At 40.1% G+C, this 25,833-nt stretch overlaps 1 protein-coding gene across 2 annotated transcripts in view; it reads left to right on the forward strand.

The window, feature by feature from the left end:
• CUNH11orf49 (chromosome unknown C11orf49 homolog) overlaps nt 1–25,833 on the forward strand; it is a 219,310-nt gene that overhangs the window by 42,223 nt on the left and 151,254 nt on the right. For both annotated transcript variants that reach the window (XM_008843563.3, XM_008843561.3), the window contains exon 2: nt 1,502–1,604. In XM_008843563.3, the coding sequence (XP_008841785.1) occupies nt 1,502–1,604 (103 nt within the window). The remainder of the gene's footprint in view (nt 1–1,501; nt 1,605–25,833) is intronic.

Raw genomic sequence — 25,833 nt, forward strand, 5'->3', positions numbered from 1 at the left:
CACTATGTAGACCAGGCTGGCCTCGAACTCACAAAGATCCGCCTGCCTCTGCCTCCCAAGTACTGGGATTAAAGGCATGCGCCACCACGCCCGGCTGCAAGACCTCATTTTTAAAAATTAAACTATAATTATTAACATGTCAATTAGTTAATTGTACAAATTAATGGCTTTTACTGTGACATTTGCATATATGTATATGCATCATGTAGTATTCATATCTACTGTGATGGCTAATCTTGGTGATTAACTTGACATAACTGGGAAGAGGGAATCTCAGTTAAAGAATTACCTCTATCAGACTGGCCTGTGGTATGTCTGTGGGAAGTTTTCATTCCTTCCTTCCTTCCTTCCTTCCTTCCTTCCTTCCTTCCTTCCTTCCTTCCTCCCTTCCTCCCTCCCTCTCCTTCCTTTCTTTTTTGAGACGGTCTCTCTGTAGTCCCATCTGGCCTAGAAGTCACTATGTAGACCAGGCTGGTCTTGATCTCAAAGAGATCTGCTTGCCTCTACCTCCTCAGTGCTGAGATTAAAGGTATAAACCACTATGCCCCTTGGGAATTTTTTTGATTGCTAATTGATGTAGGAAGACTCAGGCCATTGTGGGCAGTAACATCCCTAGGCCTGTGGGTCTGGGCTGTATAAGAAAGCTAGCTGAACACGAGCCTGGGAGCAAGTCAGTAGACAGCATTCCTCCATGGTTTCTGTTTCAAGCTCTTGCCTTGAGTTCTTGCCTTGGTTTCCCTCAGTGGTGGACTATATAACCTGTATGATGACATAAACCCTTTCCTCCCTAAGGTGATTCTGGTGGCTATTTTATCACAGCAACAGAGGAGCAAATGAGAACACCCACCCTTCTTTCTCCTACCATCTCTGTGTTCCTCTCCCCTTTAACCGTCTTCAAGTCCCTAATAGTCCCTGCGATTGTCTTTCTGTGTCAAGCTTATTTTAACAAATTCATGATTAATCCACACATTTTCCAGTCACAGAAAATGCAGGAAACATTTCTAATATGTCAGGCCACTCGGATTTCTCAAACTCTTGTTATTTACTAAGGTTAATAACTTATGTGGATACAACAGTACTGAAATTTTACAGCCCTTAACCTTATTAGTGATATAAAAATTAGAGATCTAATATTTCTTTATAATCAGATCATTCCATGGAATAGGTTCTGGAGATGCACAGGTGAACAAGGATGATTGATCCCAAAGGGCAAAATGTGTGACTTCAGAAAATCACCTATTACAACCTGTCTGACTGTCAGTGTCACCTTCCACTCTTCTGTATGAGGACAGTCAGCTCAATTTGGGCCAGCAAGCTTTGTCTCTGTCTGCCAGGCTACTTCTCAGGGCAAAGCTAACAGCTTGGTTGACTTACATGGCGCCTTGTTGGGATCAGGAGAACTTTTTTGTATTTTTAATCTCTTCCATTTCCTCTCTCTCTCTCTCTCTCTCTCTCTCTCTCTCTCTCTCTCTCTCTCTCTCTCTCTTTTTCCTGTTTGCAGCTCAGCGACATGTCCTCACGTACATGGAGGATGCAGTGTGCCAGCTGCTAGAGAACAGGGAGGATATCAGCCAGTATGGCATTGCCCGGTTCTTCACAGAATAGTAAGTATATGAATACTTTGCTAACAGGGTGGGCCCAAAGGAGGTACTTGGAATCGATCAGGGTACATGAAAAATAGATTAGGCCAGTGGTGATTTTGTCATAATCATCTTAAAACACTTTAATCTTCATGAAAAGATGTCCTAAAGAGACACAAAGTGTTGCTTTATATATGCCATCACATATGAATATAATCATTTGGATTCTCTTTCCTATTTTTCTTGTGTTTGGAGAATATTGTAAGAAAGTGGGAGTAGCTTCTGGCTGCTTCTTTTTTTAAGGTAAATCATGAACTAAAGTCCATCTTCCTTAAATATGGGTGTTTTTATCCACTGTTGTTTTCCAGAGACTCCTTGGAGATCAGACAGCTGTTCTGATGAACTAAACCTGAGTTGCTATTAAAGGAACATTTGATTCTCCCTAGCTCTTTACTATGCTAGAGTTCTTAGAAATAAAATAAATAAAATCTAGATTTTTCTTTTTTTCTTTTCTCTTCTCTTTATTTTGTTTTCTTTCTAGATGTAGATGGAACCCAGGCCCTTATACAAGGGAAGAACTCTACCATTGAGCCATATTCCCAATCTTAAAAAAATCTAGATTTCTGCTGGGCATGGTGGTGCATGCCTTTAATCCTAGCACTCGGGAGGCAGAGGAAGGCAGATCTCTGTGAGTTCAAGGCAGCCTGGTCTACATAGTGAGTTCCAGGACAGCTGGGGCTACAGGGAGACCCTGTCTCAAAAAGACCAAAAAAAAAGAAAAAAAATCTAGATTTATTTAGATAAGATTGGGGTCTGCTGTTCATTTTCTCAGTTCTGTGCTGGGTTACTGTCTGGGAGTCTCTTGGGCCACCCTGGCCAACAACTCAAAGGAAGGTATCTCCTGTCTGGCATTGTTTCTTGTTTTTTTTAAAAAAAATTTATTTATTATTTTCATTTTATGTGTATGTGTGTATTGCCTGCATGTAGGTAAGTGCACCCGTGTCATGCAGTGCCCTTGGAAGTCAGAAGAGGCTATTGGATCCCCTGGGACTGGAGTTATGGACAGTTGTTAGCTGCCATGTGGGTGCTGGGATTCGAACCCGGGTCTTCTGCAAGAACAACCTGTGTTCTTAACCACTGAGTAATCTCTCCAGCCCCAATTGTTTCTTGTTATGTAGCCTTTAGCTATACACATGGACTCTTAAAGAGATATATTAATCCCTTTAATCTTTCATTATACTTTCCTTTTGGGTGTTTAAGACCATACAATTGGCCAAGTAAACCAATTTATTTTTACTCTTAAGGTTGTTTGAGGATCTGTTCCTCAGGGGTCACATGGGCTTGGGAGGAGCCCCTGGCTCTTCTAGATAGGCTGACGAGACTCAGCAGAATGGACTAGCACTGGGGAATAGCTGGGGGCACTGACAACACAGTGGACAGTAACAGGGATGATAGAATATATGGGTTCCAGTGGTAGGGGGAGGCTATGGGAGGGTGCCGTTTGGGATGTGGGTATGAAAATGAATAAAATTGTTTGGGATGTTCTGTATGAACTACACAAAAAAGTGAATTAAAAAAAATCTAGATTTCTCTTTTTTTCATTAGAGATTGGTTTATTTTTATTTGATGGGTGGGTGTGTCTTGCCCAAATGTATGTTTATGTACCATGTGCATGTCTAATGCCCAAGGAGGCCAGAAGAGGATGTCAGATCCCCTGGAATTACAGTTACAGATGGCTTTGAGCCAACATGTGGGTGCTGGGAGTAGCACCTTAACAAGAGCAGCAAGCACTCTGAACCACTGAGCTACCTCTCCAGCTGAATATCTAGATTGGAATCCATTGGAATTTTGGGAAGAAACAAGTTTGTTGAGAAGAGAGTTAGTCTCTTCTCCTGGTCTTCTAAAGAAGGATGAAGTAGAGAAAGGAAGTGTGCTTGTTTTCGTGGTGTGTGCTGAAGCAAATGAAGTGTCAGGGAACAGACTGGGATTGAATAGCCTTGTTTGCTTTTACAGAACTGACAGGCCGAAGGGTCAAGTTTCTAGGCCATTTAATCTGTACCAGTACTTTGGAGGCTCCTTGCCAAGTGAAATATGACCCTTATGGGGTAATGCTTCTTCCTGGCCTTTTTTCATTCAACCCCCCTCATCTCCTTTATAAGTCTTTCCCCTGTTATACTGGTTCCTTCAGGGCAAGCGTCATTTCTTCTTCATCTTTATTTTCCAAGTGTGTGTTAGCATATAATAGATGTTGGTAACAGAGTTAGTAAATATTTCTGAATCTATAACTGTCTATATTTTAAACTAGTGCGTAACCTGCCTACTACTCTAATTGTAGATTTTGTTATAATAAAAACAACCCTATCTGTTGTTGGTTTTGGACAGTAAAGCTCTATTTTTTTCCCTTTAAGAAGTTTTATACAATGTGTCTTGCACTCCAAAAGCACATTACACTGGCCTATGTAACTGATACTGAACTCTAGAGAACCTGTAGGAAGGCTTGTAGCTGTTTGGAATGCAGTTTACTCTGGGTAGGGGTTTGGGGTTTTTTTAAAAATCTACTAATATACTGTTAAGAAAAGAAAAAAGACAAGATTTTTCATAATACTGATAGAAATCTAGTTGCCAAGTGAGCTGTTTCTTGTTCTCAGAAAACTAAAAATTATATAAAGTATGTGAGTGGAACATTCCTGAAACTTCTGTGACTCTAAGACAACAGATTGGCTTGAGGTAAGTTATTTTGAAAAGTGAACAGTGAACCAGTATCAAAGTTCCAAAGATGTTAAAATATTTTTTGAAAGGCATAACCATATGACAAAATGGGAAATGTATTTGGTAGACTCATAGAAGCTCCTGATTTGACTTTGAGTTTGATTTATCTAGTGAAAATCCTCCCATTCAGGCCCCCAGGTTTGTATTGATTCATAAGAGAAGCATGGCTGTCAGCTGGAGAGATGGCTTGACAGTCAAGAGGGAGAGGGAGAGGGAGGCGGGGGGAGAGAGAGAGAGAGAGAGAGAAAGAGATTGAGATTGAGATTACAGAGCACTACTGTAGGATGAAGCAGCTCCCTGCTGGTTAACCCTTAGCAGATTTCTGAATGCTGGGCTGCAATTGCCTCATCTATGAAATGGGCTTAATAAGCCTTACATACATACATACATACTACTACTACTACTACTACTACTACTACTGCTACTGACATAATGAGCAGTTTTTATTAAACTCATCTTATGTTTCTTCTGCTACAATTCTTTGAACTAGGTATGATTGTTATCCCTGTTTTATTGATGAGGAAATGAAGGATCCTCAATTTAAACGTTAAAAGAGCTTCAAGTACATAAGCTAAAAATTGTCAGAGTTAAATCTAGCATTATCTGCAGTATTACAGAGTGCATCTCTACTGCCTCCAAGTACCTTCATTACCTAATGTTGCTGGAAGCCTTCATCAGTCTTTTTTTTTGGGGGGGGTGTCTTTAGCTATAATTTCTACAACTCTTGAATTCTCTCTATGAACTATATTATACAAGCTTATCTTATAGCCTTGTCTGTTGATTGATGATCTTAATTTGTTGCCATTTAAATATCTAGTTTTGGCCTTTTGGAGAATCAATTACTGCTGTCTCTAAAAAGAAAGCATGACTTTGAAAAAAGATACTAACTATACACTTCCATCTCATAGTTTCAAGATCATGCCTTTTCATACATTAAATGATTGGTGTTATATACCTATTTATCACTTATTGAGTTATCTGTGAAAGGCCTTGGATGGGAGGTTCAAGAGGGACACTGAGACAGATGGTTGGGGGGTATGGAGTTTATAAAAAGAGTTATGAACAACATAAACAGATAGACAGACAACAGCATGGTGGGAGCCCTAGGGAGACTTCAGGCCCCAGCCCCAGAGACAGCTTGGTGGGGGCTCTGAAGAGAAGAGATCGTGGCCTGTATGGCAGAAGTGGGAGTCTCTTCTACCTCCCTGAGGATGGGGCAACTTCTATAGCATAAGCCTATGGCCAGGCTCTCTGATTCCTATACAGGAGGGTGGGGAGCAGAATGTGTGGCCACAAGTACCCCCTCTAATGTAAACTCACTTCCCCAGGTGAGAGCTCCTGTCACATGGAAGTCTGTTAGAGATTGACAGGCAGTATCTCAATAGGGTGCCTGTCAGTATTCTTAAGAGGGGAAGGGCTGTTGCAGGCCTTATGGCCTGAGCAGGAGGCAGCTGGATTCTAACATTACATTCTTACAGTGAGCGTCCCAGAAAATCTTAATAAACTGCAAAACATAGTGTCTGAGCAGTATCATGTTTGTGTCTGCAAGACTGAGCTCTGTAGACCATATTCCTTTGGACACTCTTGAAAGAAGGAAAGACGATCCAAAAGGGTTTTCTTTTGTGCTATGTGTAATATCTACCTCTGAGTATTGTCCTTCAACCAGAGAAGGTGACAGGAATGAATATTTAGAGGCGCTACTCTAAGAATAGACCAAGTCAGATAGGCATGGTGGCGCATGCCTTTAATCCCAGCACTTGGGAGGCAGAGGCAGGCAGGATCTCTGTGAGTTTGAGCCTAGCCTGGTCTACATAGTGAGTTCCAGGCCAGCTGGGGTTACAGGGAGACAAAAAAAAAAAGAGAATAAACCAAGTCAATAAAAAAAAGAATAGACCAAGTTAATGCCAGGTCAGGCTCCCTGAAGACATGCATCCAAGAAAATGAGATTGGAGTAGCTGTGACTTAGAGACAGAGTGTGACCAGGTTCTTGTGGTGAGGATGGAATGAGAAATGTAGCTTTTTAAGACACTGGCAAAAAATGATGAGAGAAAAACAGGCTGACTGAAACTTGAGAGTTGCTATCGGGATTGGGAACCATTCTGCAGCTAATTGATAGTTCCAGCCCTGTGGCATCAGGGAGCCTGACCTCCACATCCTAATATAGAAAAGAGTAACACTCTGTGGTCATGGCCATTGGGCCCAGGAGGGTTTTTTCTTATGATCAAATGTCTTTGTTTTGTTTTGCTGTGTTTTGTTTTTTAGTGTGTCATTTTCATTTCTGGTGAAGTTTTGATGTTGATTGCTTTGGTTGCAAGGAAAAGAAGTACACAGATTAGTTTCATTGATAGAGGTTTATTTTAAGGATGAAATCATAAGCCAGCATTTGCCTCAGTGACTATTTTCTTTTTCATTCTTTTTTCTTGTTAATAAAGGGTCTCATGCAACACAGGCTAGTCTTGAACTTTCTCTGTAGCCAAGGATGACCTTAAACTTCTGATCCTTTGGTTTCTACCTCAATGCTGGGATCATGGCATGTGCCACTACACCTGGTTTATGTGTTGCTGAATATCAAACTCCAGCCCCTCAGTAACTATTTTTGAGCACTTACTATGTGCTCTGTGTACTTGGCCAATAGCTTATATCAGGGACAAGACAAGGTGCATACCCTTATGGACCTAACTTTTTAACACAAGAGAAAGTGTGTGAGCAAACTGAAGACAAAAGAAGAGCTGTAGCTAATGAACTCTGTGGCTGGCATGTTCTCACATATACCACTCTTTAATCTTCACAAAGTGAGGCAGGGCATTAATGTGCCCGCAGTTACACATTTGGAAATTCAGGCACAAAATAGTAACATTCTGAAGGCCATACAGCTGACAACTTTAACAAGATAAATAGCAAGAAAGTAACCAGGACATTGTGATTTATAGGACCATCAAAGAGCTCCCCTCATCAGAGGGTCAGTAACTTAGCTCACAGTGACTCACTTTCTCTTTGTCTACCTTGAATACCTGGGCTGTTTGTGTCCAGGAAAGATAATTTGGTTTTATTTTTCTCTACTCAGAATGGAGAACCTTTAATAGTCAGTGTTCCTAGAAAGCCATTTCATCGGTAATTGGCTTTCCTTCATGCCTTGTTAAGATTTGATAAGTAAAAGGAATAAAGTAGTCAGAAAAAGTATTTGTGTTGTCTATCATGTAGCATAAGTATGGAAATAAAAAACTTTATTTATTAGGTTTTAGAAAGGAACTATAATTTTATTCTGAGACATAGTAATCATCAGAATTCAATTGGGAAGTTGAATGTTTATTTGGATTACTTTCATAAGAAGTTTCAGCATCACATTCCCTTTTTTATTGTCTTGATTGGAATAAATCCACAAAATGTGAGCCTTATTAATTCACTCTTAGAAAAAAGAAATCCCAGTGTAATACATATTCATAAATCAATATATACAGCCCATGGTTAGAAAATGCTGAATGTTTCTTCTTTTTTAAAACGGGTACTCCATAGCTTGTGAACAACCTAGGATAATCAGGGTGAAAAATTTCAGTCTTAAAGTTGGCAGATTTTTAGACGTATACACCATCTAGCATCTAAGTAATGCTGTTTGGTTCTTCTTGTGCCCGTGGCAGCAGAGGAAATACATCCGAGAAATCCAGGACTTTCCTGACTTTCAAGCTCGTAGCTTCGAATGAAGGATGGACTTGAGACTTCTCTGAGCCATCTCTGTCCCATGTTTTTTCCTACTTATTGTTGTTAAATTGAGTCAAAATGTGGTGTGGTGAAGTAATGGTGACTAATCCTGTTATAGACTCCTTCAAAAGGGGTAGGCTTCTTCCAAGAGCCAGCCCCCTCCTGCCTTTTTTCCATAGTTTAGTTCTTAGCTAGAGTTGACACATTGTAACAGAAAATTGCCCATTCCTCATTGTCAGCATCTGGAGTCTCAGAGACTCAGAATTGCCAGGAATAGATTTTGTCTTCACTTAAAGCAATACTATCCTGTTACAGGCCCAGATGCTCCTGTTAAGCCATCTGTGAAGTCCGAACAGGTTTCTGGTTCTTTTTCTGTATTAGCAGAGGTGTGCTAATAGAAGGACTTTAGAGAGTCATAGCGGTGAGTTACCAGAGTCACCAGAACCTATTTGACACTGAAAAATCCAGGGTCATTGTAGATACAAAAAACTGCCTGTTTGTGTAGTGCCCATCTTCCTTCTTCAGTCCTTCATGTTACGATTCCTGAAAACCATCCAGCAGCACTTGACCTGGTGACTGAGGAAGTGATTTCACAGCTCACTGGTTTCCTCATTCATGTAGAAGTCAGAGTCAAAGGTTACAAGAGTAACTGAGCCTACTTTTCCTCTGTCAGGGAGGGCCCTACTACCTCCTTACTTCCTCCTTCCCCAGATTAAGAGAAACTGAACCATTGTGAGACCAGTAAGAGGGAGATGGAGGAACTCTGTCCTTGGCCGATTGGCTAAAGTACTCTTAAGACCCATGAGCAATAGTTCTGTCTTCATGGGAGCTGCTTTTGCAACTAGCCAGTATAAAACTTAGGTATACTTTTTCACACTGAAATATTTCCCCTTGGAGAAATAACTTGACTTATTACAATCTATAAATAATTTAAAGGACCTTTACTTAGTCTAAACCCTTGTATTCCCTCTCTGCTAATTCCCTGGGTACCCTCTGGCAATCAAGCAGACACACAAATATGAATCAACAAATCTCTCGTACTATTAATAATGTAAAATAGCCCACCAGAAGTTAAGAAATGTGGCTTTATCCACAGAGCAATTTAAAATTTTCTGTGCTTTTAATTTCTTCTGTAATTTGCCTAGAACTGTAGAAAATGTGGGACAAGACTGGCACAAGAACAGGAAAGAATGACACAATCTGATACTTTAAGCAGGTCTTTACTGAGATGGGATGGGGTGGCAGGGACAGGGGAGGAGGAGGGACAATTAGGATCTTGGTTGTCACATAGTTTCTTCTCTGAGAACACTGAAGGAAGCTAAACAAAGCTTCCCTGTGCTGTCAGGATTTGCTGAAGTATTTGTCTTATGTCTTAGCTCCTAGCCCAACAGCAAGTACATCTGTATAGCCAGTGACTTACCCATAAAACAGAGTGTTTCTGCTGGGCATTACCGGTAGCACATGCCTCTAATCTCAGCACTCACAAGACAGAAGCAGGTAGATCTCTGTGAGTCTAAGGCCAGCCTGGTCTATATAGCAAGTTCTAGGCCATCCATAGTTACATAGTCTCTCTCTTTCTCTTTCTGTCTCTCTGTCTCTGTCTCTCTTTCTCTTTCTCTCTCTCATACACACACAAAAGAATTCTTTCCCTGGATCCTTTAAGAGGGGTTATATCCAACCTATTTCCTATCTTCAGTTCAGAACTGTGATTCCTTTAGCTATCAGATGTGGATAATTTCTTACCAGAAAATGACTTTAGCCTGCAAATTTATTTTTTGACATGCGAGTTCCAGACATACTAAGTTCTGGGACTGTGACAGTAGAGAATACTATAATGACAGTGGTTTGGGTAAGACATTATTTCCTGAGTGATTATAGAAGCAGCCTTGAATTCATCCCTCTGTCTTTTTCTTTTTTTCTGAAGTAGGGTCTCACTATGTAGCCCTGGCTAGCCTTGAACTTCCATTGATCCTCCTGCCCCTCTCTCCTGAGGCCTGGGATTCCAGGTGTGCACCATTACACCTGGTTTCATCTCCTTGTCATTAAGTACCATCAACAGTAAATGTCTTTGTTAATGTCCCTTGTGTTATGATTTTCTAGATCTACATTATTGCCAGGGATGATAATACCTATCTCATGGGATAGTTAAACAGATAAATGAAATGACATATATGGAGTATCCAGCTCTGTCCAGCTAACTTTTATTATGTGCCTGTTCCCTTTGCTCAGTTTGCTTCTTTTTTTGTTGATTTTGAAGTATAGTCCTCCTCTCTCTTTGAATGGCATCAAAATCGAATACCTTGAGGACTGTCTGTTATCTCTTGCTTCCTGTGATACTTCTTCCTTACCCTGCATTGGTGTGCTTCTTGGAGATTAAAACATTGGATGATTCACTATACAACTGTAGGCACTTAGTGTCCACCTCTTTGCTTGTCATCGTTCACTCAGAGACTTGTCTAGAGATGCTTTTCTTTCTTTTTTCCTTCTTCCCTTATAAGCCACTTCTTCCCTTCTTGTCTACATCCCATTTCTTCTGCCTCTTAAGAATAAAAACTGTGAAGGTGTAATGGGGGACCTGAGTCCCACAAGACAGCTTGTATGGTTCCTGCTCTTTGCCCTAGCAGTGCTATACTTGGGTAATGAAAAGCAGACCTTCCCTGCTGAGGTCATGGCTCCTTATGCTGGCAGTTGCTCCGGGAAGCTGTTTATCTGTGCTTGCTAAGCCAAACTCCAGCCTCTGAGCAGTTGGAATGCATTGGGAAACCACAGAGCCCAAAGAGAGCATTACATAGGCAGTTCCATGCAGGGAGAGTCTATTTCCACCACACAAGTTGCAGTTTACATGTGTGGGGATAATTGTTTATCTGTGCACTCTCATACTTCACCTAATATGTAACACACATGTCTTCTCAAGAGGGTTGAACCAAAGTAACTATATTGCTGTATCCAAATTGCCCTGAACATCCACTGATTTGCCATAAGAAAAAAGAGATGCTATGAAAAATTTGTTGTAAAAACCTCCTTTTTAAGGTAGTGTTTTTCTTAGTCTAATGTGCTGTTTAGAATTTTAAACCTTTCAGGCCTGATCCCCAAACACTGTTTCTTGTATGTTTTTTCCAGCTACATGTTTTTCTTCATCCCCTTGCCATATAGTAGGTATTATTACAGAGCTTCAAAGGGGCTCTACATCAGAGAAACTTGTCTAGAAAGAGATGTGATCTGCCTGAGTGATAATGTTTTTTGATGAACAAACAACTAGAGAACATAATATTTTATATAAGCATTAAGTTATGTACTCCAGTATGTTAAGGATTGAAAGTAAGGAGAAATAGTGGCTATTAGTTAAATAAGAGTTCTTGAATAGGACATCATAGAGGAGTTTTCTTCATTAAGAAAGATAGAAAAAAAGGAAACATTTTATTTTATTTTTTATTATTATTATTTTTATTATTATTTTGGTCTTTTTGAGACAGGGTCTCCCTGTAGCTCCAGCTGGCCTGGAACTCACTATGTAGACCAGGCTGGCCTTGAACTCACAGAGATCCACCTGCCTCTGCCTCCTGAGTGCGGGGATTAAAGGGATTATGCATCACCATGCCCAGCTCTATATTTTATTTATTATTTTTATTGTATGTGTATAAGTATATTGCCTGTATGTGTGTAAATGCACTCATGTTGTGCAATGCCAGAAGACGTCAGAAGGAGGTACTGGATTCCCTGGAACTAGAATTACAGATGGTTGCTAGCCACCATGTGGGTGCTGGGATTTGAACCCAGGTCCTCTGCAAGAGCAGCCAGTGCTCTTAACTGCTGAACCATCTCTCCAGCCCCAGAAGGAAACATTTTAATGTAGCTTGAAAGCTCTGTAGTGTAAGTGGTTACAAATACACACGTTAGTGTCAGATCCATGTTTGGGGCCTATCAATGTAATCTTGGGCAGGTTACTTAGCTTTGTTTATAAAATAGTAAGATTTATACATAAAAATGTAAAATTCTATGTTATCTAATTGTTGGAAGGAAAGAGTGAACAAGATAATACAAATGAAGTGTTTGGCTTTTTTACCTAAGATATAGTAAGTGTTGCATGAATTGTAGCTACTGCTACTATTGAAACATACCTCCATTCTCACAGGTGTTTTCTGAGTGTCTTTACCTTAGTCACTGTTCTAGATACTAGGGACACAGCAAGGAACAAAACAAATAAGAAATCCCAACCCTCATGGAGATTCTTTTCTGAAATTCTTTTTTTTTCTTTTTTTCTTTTTCTTTTTCTTTTTTTTTTTTTGTCTTTTTGTCTTTTTGTAGCCCCAGCTGTCCCAGAGCTCACTATGTAGACCAGGCTGGCCTCTAACTCACAAAGATCTGCCTGCCTCTGCCTCCCAAGTGCTGGGACTACAGGCGTGCACTACCACAATGGCAAGTAACTGAATATTAATAGAGAACTAGTGGGCTCTGGTTTTAGATCTATGGTCGAGTACTTTCCTAGTGTGAATAATTACCTGGGTTCAGTCACCAGCGCTGCAAAGAAACTACTAACTAACTAGTCTAGAACTCAGTTGAATTTGCGTCTTTGCTTTTGAAGGGCAGTTTTTTCCTGGTATAAACTATATGATGACATCATTTTTTACCCTCAACTATTGTCTGGTTTTCACTGTCTCTATTGAAAATTAACTGCATCTTATTCTTGCTCCTTAGAATATATTTTTTCCTTTATTTTTGGCTAATTATTGGATATTGCTTCTTGGGTTTTAGCAGTTTTTTTTAAGATCATGTCTAGGTTTGCCTTTTTTTTTTTTTCTGTCTTTTTTTTGGAAAAGGGTCTCCCTGTAGCCCCAGAACTTGCTATGTAGATCAGGCTGGCCTTGAACTCACAGAGATCTGCCTGCCTCTGCCTCCCAAGTACTGGATCAAAGGTGTGTACCACCACATCTGGCCTAAGTTTGCTTTTCAAAAATGTATTTAAACTATTTGGTGTTTAGTGCTTCTTGGACCTATAGCTTTATGTCTTTAATATTTTTCCTTACAGTTATTTATTTTGTGTGTATGTGTGCATGCCCATGTGTGCCCACATGCCACAGTGCATGTGTGGAGGTCAAAGTACAGCTTGAGGGAGACATACTCTTCAATGATGTGGGTTCTGGGGATTGACCTCAGGTCATCAGGCTTGGTGGCATCACCTGTGCCCTAGCTTGACGATTTATCAGTTTTGTAAATCCTCAGTTATAAGCCCTTAAACTTGTTTTGTTCTACTCTCAGTCCGTATTTCTTTGGGAATTCCAATTATGCAAATGTTAGGCCCTTCCGTAATATCCTCTCTTATGTTTTTCTGCATTTTCTTTCATTTCGTCTTTTAGGTTAATTTTGGATATTTTCTTTTCTTTTTCCAGTTCATTAATTATTTCCTCATTTGTGTCCAAATGCTATTAAGCCCATCTACAGAGTTCTTAATTCTACTATTGCATTTTTCAGTTCAGTAATTTCCATTTAGGCTGGAGCATGGTGGCTCATATTTGCAATTCTTGCACTCAGGAAGCTGAAGCAGGAAGAGAGCTCAAAGCCAGTCTGGGTTTTATAGTGAGACCCAGTTTTAAAACCATAAAAGCATTTTTTTTTCCCCATTTAGCTCCTTTTTTTTTTTTTTTTTTGTTTACTATCTGCCAGGGCTGAACTTTTTTTGTTTTTTTTTTTTTGCTTGAGCTCAGTAAAGCATAGTTTTTACAGAATCCATAATTTATTGTTTGGACTCACTGTGGATTTTTTCCTGTTATCTCTTTTCTATCATTGATTTTTAAAATTTTTATTTATTATTTTTATTTTATGTGTATGAGTATATTACCTGCATGTATGTGAGTGCACCTGTGTTATACAGTGCCCATGGAGGTCAGAAGAGGGTGTCAAATTCCCCTGGAACTGGAGTTACAGATGGTTGTTAGCAGCCATGTGGGTGCTGGGAATTGAACCCAGGCCCTCTGCAAGAGCAACCAGTGCTCTTAACCACTCTGCCATCTCTTCAGGCCCCATATCTTTGATTTTTAAATTCTACTGTCTTATAATTTTTCCCTCTAATTCAGTGGTGTACATTACACATGACAAAGTTGTAGAGACAGTAGATGGCTGAGAATGGTGCCATCTTTCCTCAGTGGTGGGTGTGCATCATCTTTGGTAGGTCCCTGGGTGCTACTAGCACTCTTGGGATACCTCCATCCCCTCAGCTATTGAAATGATTTGAAGCTAGGCATAAATATCAAAGAAAGCCAATTTCTGAGTAGTTCTTCAGGGGGTCAGAGAACCTTAGGAGTTTAATAGATCCCTTTTCCCAACCTACATGCATCCTGAACTCCAGTTTTTTTTTTTTGTTGTTGTTGTTTTTTTAACTCCAGGCCCCAAGAATTATTTGAAAACTCAGAAATTTAACTTTAATTTAAAGCCATAAGTATTCAGTGTATCAGCTTCTTCCTTTACAACAGCAGAGGATACAGTAATACCTCATTTTTAAAGTGGTAGTGAGAATAAATGATAAATGAGGTACCTAGTAGAACTGTAAAATGATGTGAAAACATCTGAGGTTTCTGTGTTGTTGACAGAGTCATAAGTACTACCAAGGTCTATGTTTACGTTCAAAGTTAAAGGACGTGCCGCCTCTCAATCAGGAGGTAGTAAAAATATAGAAAAATTTCCTCATCCAAGTTTGTAGATCTCTTGAATTCAACCCATGAACCTTTCTATCTTTGGAAGCCCTCCCTGCCTGAGGGGAAAAGTGACACCAAATGCTTGACTCACAGCTCTGGAACAGATCCTTTCATAAGGATCTGTCAGTCTTCAGTGCCTTGAAAACGGCTCTCTGATAACTTCAAACACACGCTTCTTAAAAGCAGAAGAGAGGCCATGCCAGGGAAGAAAGGGCCTGGTGGGGGAACAAGAGAGGGTAACAAGGGAGGAGAGACAATGTCTTGGAATCTAAACTTATCTACGCCAGACACAGACACACAGACACAGACACACACACACACACACACACACACACAGAGGACTAAAGCAGGGGGGCTGTTTAGAGGAAAGAACGGAACCAGGAAGGAGGGCTGAGCAAGGCACCAAAACCATTATTTTGTACACTAACTTAAAAAAATAATGTGGGAGGAAAATCCATATGCTTTTAATGATTTATTCCCTTTTCCTCAGCTGGGAGGGTTAGTCTGAATTACCTAGTCTAGCTTTATTGGAAGAGGAATTCCTTTAGACCTTGTATCCTAGTAGAATATAATTATATTAGCAGAAATAGGAAATATCTTACATTACAACAGGTTATTAAGGAGTTTAATTTGATTTATGACAGACTAGTACACGTTGAAAAGTGACAGGAAATACATAATTAGAATAAGGTAAGGCCAATTCGTGGAGGGTTCAATTATGTTGTAATTTTTTTTTAAAAAAAGGTAAAAGATGATACCTTGTAAATGCTAGGAAATAAACTCCCTGCCTGCTCTTTTCCTTTTGATTTTTAAAATTCAGTAACTGTGTGGTAAGCCTGTACTATATATCAATCACTGTGTCAGACATGGACCTCAAGGAGTTCAATGTTGTGTGAAGACGGTAGACATAAATACAATAAAATAGAGGATTAGAAGTGCTGGACTAATGAATAAACTTTCATAAGATAAGTGATTAATTGTCCAAAGTCAGGAAATGATTTACAGAGGAGTGGCATTTATTTTAGGCCTAGAAGAATATGTAGAGAATTACTGACAGAAAGGAGAGTGGGACTCCAGGAAGAGAGGACTATGTAGGAAAGAAGTGGAAAAGAAAAAGCAAGAAAAGCAGATCCAAATCTACACCCCCCCACAGGAACTCATGTAGCATAGGCTGACCTCAAACTCAGTGAGGAACAAGATTGAATTGATGACCCTCTTGCCTCTACCTCCAGAATTCTGGGATTACAGTTGTATGCCACCTTCTTCAGTTTATGCAGTGCCAGGACTTCATGAATAGGGGCTAGCACTCTACCAGCTGAGCTGCATCTCCATCTAGTCCAAAATATTATTTTTTTAATTTTATGTGTGTGAGTGTATTGACTGCATGTATGTAAGTGCACTCATGTCATGCAGTGCCCATGGAGGTTAGAAGAGAGTGTCGGATCTCCTAGAACTGGAGTTATGGATGGTTGTTAGCCACCATGTGGTTGCTGGGAATTGAATCTGGGTCCTTTGCAAGAACAGCCAGTACTCTTAACCACTGAGCCATCTCTCTAGCCTCCTGAAGAATCTTATTTACAATAATATTTAGATTTTTACATTCTTATTATTATATTTGTTATTTATTGGGGGTGGGGGCATGCCTCAGCACAAATATGAAGGTCAGAGGACAACTTGTTGGAGTCATTCTCTCCCTTCACCATGTGGGGTTTGGTGATTGAACTCAGATTGTCAGTCTCGGCAGCAGTTGTCTTTACCTGCTGAGCCATCTCAACCTGCCCAGTATTTAGATTTTGATTGTTGAACATAAGGGGGAAAGTTGGGAGTGAAAAAGATGGAGATTATAATGGGTATGAAATTTCTCAAGACTGGATTTTTTCCTCCCCTCTCCTTTTCTCTTTGTTCTTGTTTTTTGTTTTTGTTTTTGAGACAGACTCACATTGCCCAGACTGGTCTTGACAATGATCTTAAACTCCTGATCCCCTTGCCTCCACCTCCTAAGTGCTAAGATTATAAGATTATAGTCTTGTGCCACCATGCCCAGGATGACTTTTTTTTTTTTTAAGAATCACAAGTTATACAGATTCTTAAGGGGCAAAGAGGTGTCTATGTATGATGTAATGTATGTTTATATGTGGATGTGGATGCAGGTGTGTATGTGGGGAGTGTGCACCTATGTGTGGAAGCCTAAAGATAATCTCAGGCTCATTACTCAGTAGGCACCATCCACCTTGTTCTTTTGAGACAGGATCTCTTACTGGCCTAGAGTTTGCCTAAGCAGGCTAAGCTAACTGGCCAGTGAGGCCTAGGGATCCTCCTGTCTCTGCCTCCCCAACACTGGAATTACAAGTGCATGTTACCTCACCTAGCCTTTTTGGTGAATTCTAGGGATCTAACTCAGGTCCTCATGCTTGTGTGGCAAGTACCATACAGACTGAGTTATTTCCTCAGCATTAAGTATATTTTTGACTAATTCATCAGAAACTAACTATGACTATCTTGGGCCAAAAGAGACTTTTATGCAAAGTTGTGTCAGTGTGGTGAGTGCCTGTAGATCAAATTGCTATGAGACCTGTGCCTAGTTTTCTGGTGCATAGCCTCTGAAGTTCCCTTGATTCTTGGCTGTTTTCTAAGCTTAGTCCTTCAGCTACATCTGGGTTTTGTGAACTCCTGTAGCAAAGTTCCATTTTGACTAAGATAGTCAGATTTGGTTTCTATTGCTTGCAACCAAGAATCTTGGCATTACTGTTAGTAGTAGTAGTACTTTCGTAATTTTTTTTTTGAGACGGCTTGCTATGTAGCCCTGGCTAGCCTGGAATTCACTGTGTAGACCAGGATGGCCTCAGACTCACTTAGATCCACTTGCTTTATCTCCTGTTTGCTGGAACTAAAGGTGTGTACCACCATGCTTGGCTCATTCATGGGTCTTTTAGAAGTTTATTAATTATCACACGAAACTGAATTCTCATAAACTTTATATAACAGTGACTTTCATTTTGTTGGGAATAAAAGAAGAGGTATGATTGAACTGTTACCCTTATTTACATATGATATTTAGATTTTGGTTGCTGTTAGCACCGTCCCTGGTACTGCTTCTTTCAAGCTTGGCTGTGATTCCTAGGAAAGTCTTGGAAATGGCCAGCAGAGCAGATATACCACTAAGTATCAGAAGTGTCCACGAAACTAGATAAGATTCTGCCTGTTCAGTGGTTGCTAGAGTGCTGATAAAATCGAAATTCCTACCTGCTTCTTAATAAACTATTGAAATATTTGAGATAAAGGAAAAATAAGCATAATAAAACTAATTCTTGAATGGTGACGGAAATGAAGTTGAAGCTTATTTTAGGAATTTGAAACAGTTTTCAGCCACATTTTTCCCCCAAATCAAATTGACATTTGTGTAACTCTGACAAACTGGTTTTTTAAAAACAAAACAAAAACAGAAAACCTGTGAATGATCAATGACCTCTTTAAAATGTTATCATTACATCTCTCTTATGAATCTGAGAGCTGTGCCAGATGGTAGAAATTACAAAGAGGTCTGTGACAGATTGAAAGATGAATGAAAGGAAGACAGGAATTTGTGTGCATAGATCAAAGGAGAGGAACCCAGAAATGCTGGTTTCTTAATTGCCCACACTGTGCATTGGACATCGGGGCACGTGAGAAGTCGAGGTGGGTGGTGAGAATAGAGATGGCTCTCCTTTCAGTGCCTCTGTGATTTAACCCAGCCACAGATGCTGTGAGGTTTTGGTGTGGGCATGATTTCAATGAGGTTCTAATCCTGAGCTTCTTCAGAATGGCATGAAGGAGAACCTGACAGCACCATCTCCTAGATTTCAAATCTTAAACATGGACCATGTATCATTCCTCATCACTCTTCTTTCCCCTCTGAGAGTCTTGGATTATGGATTTGCTTAGCTTGTATGACAAGAGTCTTACTCTGTATCCCAGGCTGGCCTTGAACTCATAGTAGTCCTCCTGCCTTAGCCTCCTGACTGCTTGGATTATAGATGTGAGCTGCCAGACCTAGGCAGTCTAGACTATGAAGTGAGTCCCAGGTCAACCTAAACAAACAAACAAACAAACAAACAAACAGAGTCTAACTTTTAGCTAGGTGCAGTAATGTGATACTTCTATAATCCCAGCACTCAGGAGGCTAAGGAGTCCAAGTTTGAGGCCAGCCTAGGCTACATAGTAGGTTTCAGGCTGGCCTGGACTATATATTGAGCTCCTGTTTCCCACTCCCCCCCAAAAAAGAAGAATCTAACTTCATTGTCAAATTAGCTTATTTCCTCTCTTCCTTTTTGGAATGTTCTTCTGTCTGGATTTTTTCTTATCACAAAATGGATTAGGTAGGTTTTTAGTAATAAAAGTTGATAAGAATATAATGTGATATGGGTAGTATGTAGACTAACAGATATTTAACAAAGTCTGACTACACTTCAGAGAGAAATACCTATTTATTAATAATGCAATTTCAAGTAGTAAAAGTTGAGAAACTCAGTGAGGCTTTTGGGGTATTGAGTGACTGGAGGATGGGGAAGCTACACTTCACAGGGATGCTAGAGTAGAGCTCACTAAGGCCTTTTGTTTTTGTTTTTTGTTTTTGGTATTTTTGAGACAGGGTCTCCCTGTAGCCCCAGCCGGCCTGGAACTTGCTCTGTAGACCAGGCTGGCCTCGAACTCACAGAGATCCATTTGCCTCTGCCTCCAGAGTGCTGGTTAAAGGCGTGTGCCACCACACCCGGCCCTGCTATTGCTTTTTTAAAAATAAAGTTTTGCTATGTAGCTCAGGCTGGCTTGGAACTTGTGACCTTCCTGCCTCAACCTTCTGGGTATTAGGATTACAGGCATGTACTACCATACCAGGTGGCTGTTGCTATTTTTGATACTCAAAGAACAACGTGGTTCTTTAGAAAGTATATTCTTGATTAGTATCATAGAGAAGGATGAAGTAGGGAGGAGATGTTATAATGATAGCTGTCTAAGGCAAAGGAAAAGAAAAACTAAAATGAGAAGCTTGACTTTGAATTTTGTTTGCTTTGTGATTTTGACCATCGACTTCCATCTCAAGGATGGGAGGATGAACGCTGAGTATAGTTGTACATACCTGTAATCTCAGCACCTTGGAGGCTGAGACAGGAGGATTGCAAGTTTGAGGCTAGCCTGGGCTGCATAGTGAGACCCCCCCCCATCTCACAAAACAAAAAAAACAAAAACAAAACCTGTGATGATGATAGGAGTTGGTTAATGGGTATGTCTGGGGTCACTATGAAACTGTATCTTTAGAATTATGACATTATAAGGGTGTCTTCTCCGGGGCTTTCCATTTGGATCATAATTCATGAAAGAAGGCAGAAGCTGACTTTTCTTACCCTCTGTCCTTAACAGGAATAAAGAAGGAGAGGAGAAATTTTGAAGCTACTAAGATTAGGCCCTTGGGTCTAATATTGAAGTTCAAACAAAATACTTAGAAAGAACGCTTTTATATTTTGTTAATTAGAAAATGGTTTCTTGCTCTTTTTCTTATATTGTTGCTAATTGGACAGAATAATTATGTTTATTTTAATTCTGTATTTCATATTTATTGAATGTTTACTTTGTGCTAGGTGCCAGATGAATGAAAAAGAATGTCATATGCTCTGCCATCAAAGGGTGTGCAACCAACAGGAAGACATTTTGATTGCATGTACTAGTATCCCAACTTAAAATGGCTTGAAGGAAGGAGAGACACAGAGAGAATATCAGTAGATAGAAATTTTACCAAATTTTTACTAAAAAGCCCATGGTGAACAGGCTGGTTTCAAACAGGCTGAATTCAGCTATTAAAATAGTATCATTAGGTTGGGTATGATGATGGTGCACACCTTTAATCTCAGTACTTGAGGAAGAGGCAGGAGGATCTCTGTGAGATCAAAGCCAGCCTGGTCTACATAGCTAGTTCTAGGCCTGCTGGGATTACAGGGAGACGCTGTCTCCAAAACAAACAAACAAAAATTCATTAGCAATTTACATTTGCTGCTCTTCATCCATTTTCCTGTTTTTATCCTGAAGATGACCATTAGCAAACTTGAGGCCTCCATCCTGAGTATAGTCATTATAATAGAAAAAGTGATTCTCTTCCCTTGTAGCTCTAAAAAAAAGAAACCTTGGATTCAAATTTACTAGGTAGACTTGTTTCATACACACAAACTTGAACCAGTTTGTGACCAGGCAAAAGGATAAAGCTGATTAGACTGGCCTGGGCCTCATGTCCACCTTTGGTTATTTTATAACCAGTAGTTGAACACCTGAATTTTACCTACTTGAAGTCAAACTACCTAACAAGGGTTTTTATTGCTTGCTGCTTTGCTGTTTTGTTTTCCTTTTTTTTTGAGATGGGGTTTCATGTAACCTAGGTTGGTTTAAACTTCCTGCATGTTCAAGGCTGCCTTAAACTACTTATCTTCTTGCCTTCACTTCCCAGGTGCTGGGATAACAGGATTGTGCCAACATGCCTAATTTTTAAAAAATATTTTATTTACTATTTTTATTTTATGTGTATGAGTGTATTGCCTGCATGTATGTGAGTCCACCCATGTGTGGAGGTCAGAAGAGGGCTTTGGATTCCTCTGGAATTGGAGTTAAGGATGGTTCATAGCTGCCATGTGGGTGCTGGGAATCGAATCTGGGTCCTCTGCAAGAGCAGTCAGTGCTCTTAACTGCTGAGCCATCCCTCCAGCCCACAACATGCCTAATTTTAAACTTAAAAATTTTTTGTGTGTGGTGATAAGGATCAAACCTGGGGCCTTGAACATGCTAGACAAGTGTTTTACCCCTGAGTATAACCCTAGCCTTCCTTCCCCTTCTTTCTTGAAATCGAGTGCAGTTATCCTATCCTGTCCCTATATCAGTATTATACATACTAGGTGTGGTGGGTATACAGTTTGTCCCTTTAATTTTGTAGTTATTAGAATGAGAAACCATATTTAGGAACTTAACCAAGAAACTGCACTAGAGAAATTCATTTAAACTAGGGCTTGATTTTTTTATTAGTTTTTTTTAGTAGATCCACAAAATAATGGCTTTCTTTATGACATTTTCATAATATATCATTGTCCTTTGCTCATATTGCTTTTTCTCTTCCTCAATCCATTTCCCACTGGTTCCTGCCCCCCCACCACTAGTACCTCTTTATTTTAATATCACACACACACACACACACATCTAGGTTCTCATATGAAAGAGAACACATGGTATTTGTCTTGCTTTTCCCCTTCTCATTTTCCTCACTTGTTCCCCATTTCCACATTCCTTTACATCCTTCCACCCCCAATACAGTCCCCAGGGCTTGATTTGTATGACACCATCATTGAATTGGGGTTGATAGAGAAATGGAATTAGATTGAGGGGGTGAGTCATATTTTGCTATAGGAAGCAATGTAAATTGTGGCCAGAGGGTACCTGTGGTAGTTTACATCTTACAAAGACAGCTGCACAATTACTTCTATGCTGCTTTCCCTTCCTAAAAAGTGATCTTGACATTCTCAAATTAAGAAGGGTGTTTAATTCCCCTTTTTTTCTGGAGTAAGGATGGATACTTTTTGTCCCCTTAGAAATCCAGATCCTCTCTTTAATTAAAAAAACCCTTTAATTTTCTAAAGATCAGCTTCATACCCTCTTGGTCATTCAATGGAGCAAGTGTTAGAGATTCTGTCTGTCTTTAGTGATAAATTCCATCAAGCCTAGCCCACTAATTACAATGGATGGGAACTAGAAGACTGTTCATTTGTCAAGAGGCAAAGGATAGTGGAGGAAAGAAATTTATCTTTCTGATATTTTCATGGAGGAATTTGGGGGTTCAGAGTTTAGTTATCAACAACCAGATTAATGTGTTTAAATGCCTTGAATCACTCTTAAGTCATTCCTTACTTTGCACCATGCTAAATGATCTTAGAGACAGCTAAAACAGTGGTTTGGAAATTCTGTTGTGAATTAAAGATTCTCCAAACGCTTCACTCACTAAAGGGCAGAGTGTTTCTCTCTCTCTCTCTCTCTCTCTCTCTCTCTCTCTCTCTCTCAGAGGGATGTCATTTGCAGGAGATTTCTCAGAGATAGCTAGAGTGTACAGTGGCACTAGGATGGGAAGCTCTTAAGTCTTAGCATGGTGACAGTTTATCCAGCAGAACGATTACTTTTGGCCGGCTGCATCATTTCTGGTGAGAGCTTACTGCTTTGTTCAGTGGGTTTTTGTTGTTCTTGTTGACTCATTAGAGAAACTAGCTGCTCTATTGGTTCTGGCCAAATCCTTGTCATCATTAGCTCTAAAGGCTCATGGTGACCAAAGAGCACCTGGGTATTCTGAAAGCCTCTATCCTCAGTGATTGATGCTCACCTCTTCCAGAGTGCTCTTCTGTGTGCCTCTGAAGCACCTTCAGGCATTTCTGCATGGCTACTCTCTCCTCTATTATACCTCCTCCTCCAGCCTTACTGAATATGGGATTTCCCAGCTCACAATTCTGAGAAGGAGCTTTATTTCAGAGCAGAAAGGGGCCCCCATATGTGGCCTATTATATCCATATCAACTTGCTTACCCTTTTCAAACAGCTATTGTCTTTTAATAGGGTCCTGCCTGGCAGGGGGAGTCCTTAATTCCTGCCATATAAGAATGGACAGCTAGAGTTACAGCGAGCTACAGTTCGGTACTCTGATCAAAAGGCCTCTTTTTAAAGGGTTCTCTCTCTCTCTCTCTCTCTCTCTCTCGATATATTATATATATATATCCTGGACTAATAATTCAGCACAGCAAGGTCATTACAGGCTTTGAATTGAGAGCTGAGAGTGTTAAATTACTGACCTAGAATAAAAGAGATCTGGGGCCCAGCAACCTCACTTAACAATATTATTTTTTTAATCCTCTCTGTCTCCACAAATCTTTTCTAGGACAAGGAAAGATCTCCTGCCAGAGAAACTAGATTAGGAACTCAATGACATCTTCTAAGAGTTGTGGCCCAGGTGCTGGCAGCTCATGGGTGGCTGTATTATAAACAATAGTTTATTTGGCTCATGGTTCTAGAGGCTGGGGAAGTCCGAGACTGAGGGACTATATCTAATGGAGCTTTTTTTGCTGTATCATAATAAGGTCAAGGCTATCATATTGGAGGGAGTTTGAGAGAGGCAAAGACAGAATGAGAGAGAGAGAGACAGAGAGAGAGAGAGAGAGAGAGAGAGAGAGAGAGAGAGGAAAGGAAAGCCGAACTTGTTTCTTTTAAAACCAACCCACTGCCGCGATAACAGCCTTAAATCTATTCATGAGAGCAGAGCCCCCATGACCTAATTATCTCCTTAAGGGTCTACCTCTCAATGCTGTTACGTGGTAATCAAATGTCAGCATGCGTTTCAGAGAAGATATCCAAACCATAGCACTCCTTCAGCCAACTACTTAGTCTTTTATCACATAAGCCAAATGCATTTAAGACATTCCAGATGAAAGATAGTATTCCATGAAGGGATTTGAGATTTACAAAAAGCATACCATTTAGTCCCAGAAGAATTTTTAAATTTTTACTGCATTTTATTTCCTTGGGCTGGTGGGTAGGGGACATGTGTGCCATACTATGTGGGGAGTTCAGAGGACAACTTGTGAGAGTCAGTTCTCTTTCCACCATGTGGGTGCTGGGAACTGAACCTGGGTCCTCTGCAAGAGCAGCCAGTGCTCTTAACCACTGAGCCATCTCACCAGTGCTTTTTTTTTTTTTTTTTTTTTTTTGTCTTTTTGAAGCAGGGTCTTCCTATAGCCCCAGCTGTCCTGGAACTCACTATGCAGACCAGGCTGGCCTTGAACTCACAGAGATCCACCTGCCTCTGCCTTTTGAGTGTTGGTATTAAAGGCATGCACCAGCACGCCTGGCCCATCCGGTGCATTTTTAAATATACCCCCAGCAATATTTTTAAAGTGTAGAAAACATTTTTGCCGGTTGTGGTGGCACATGCCTTTAGTCCCAGCACTCAGGAGGCAAAGGCAGGTGGATCTCTATGAGTTCAAGGCCAGCTTGGTCTACATAGTGAGTTCCAGGCCAGCTGAGGCTACAGGGAGACCCTGTCTCAAAAACAAAAACAAAAAAAAAAAGAAAATCCTACTGTCTCATTAAAAACTACTTCCAAAACCAGATGTTGTAGCTCATATCTATAATTCCTGCATTTAGGAGGCTGAGGCAGCAGAATTACAATGAGTTCAAAGAGAGCCTGGGGAACACAGTATGACCCTATCTCAAAAAAGTATTTCTGTTTTGTAAGTAATATATTAATTTGTAAATAATAGTTCTCCCATATATTAATAAGAAAAAACATTCCCATTGTGAATGAATTCAAGATTTCCAACTTGTTCTGTGCTGGGTCTTCTGAAGAAAATTGCTTCCATTTCTTCATACCTTTCTTCATATCCATTTTTATAGTTGTCTCTTAAAGCCAGGCACCATTTGTATTCTCTGGAAAGTATTAATTTCCTAAGACTAATATTTTTAGAAAAGTTCCTGAAACCAAGTTCCACAGATTTTCTGCACAGCAAAATAATAATGCATCATTTTACAGCTTAAAAAATAATTGACAGAAAGTCACATATCTTGCCCTAAGTCCTACAGCTAGGAAGTAGTAAGATTTGTTCCAGATTAGTGCTCTCCAAAATGAATGTACTTATGAACCTCTCATACTTCTGCCTCTATCCCAAGTGCTAAGTGCTGGGTGATAGGTGTTTACCATCATGCCCTGTTTTATGGAGTGCTGGGGTCTGAACTCAGGGCTTTATCTTGCTAGGCAAGCACTCTCCCAACTGAGCTGCCTCCCCAGCCCAACATATTCATTTTTATTTCAGATTTACTCTAAAAAAATTAATTTGGGGACTGGAGAGATGGCTCAGAGGTTAAGAGCATTGACTGCTCTTGCAGAGAACCCAGGTTTGATTCCCAGCACCCACATGGTGGTTGACAACCATCTGTAGCTCCAGTTCTGGGAGATCTGACGCCTTCTTCTGACCTCCTTGGACATTGCACAACACAGGTGCACTTACACACATGCAGGCAATACACTCATACACATAAAATACAAATAATAAATAAATG

The sequence above is a fragment of the Nannospalax galili genome, unplaced genomic scaffold, assembly GCF_000622305.1.
Source record: "Nannospalax galili isolate Female #2095 unplaced genomic scaffold, S.galili_v1.0 scaffold1200, whole genome shotgun sequence".
Lineage (NCBI taxonomy): Eukaryota > Metazoa > Chordata > Mammalia > Rodentia > Spalacidae > Nannospalax > Nannospalax galili.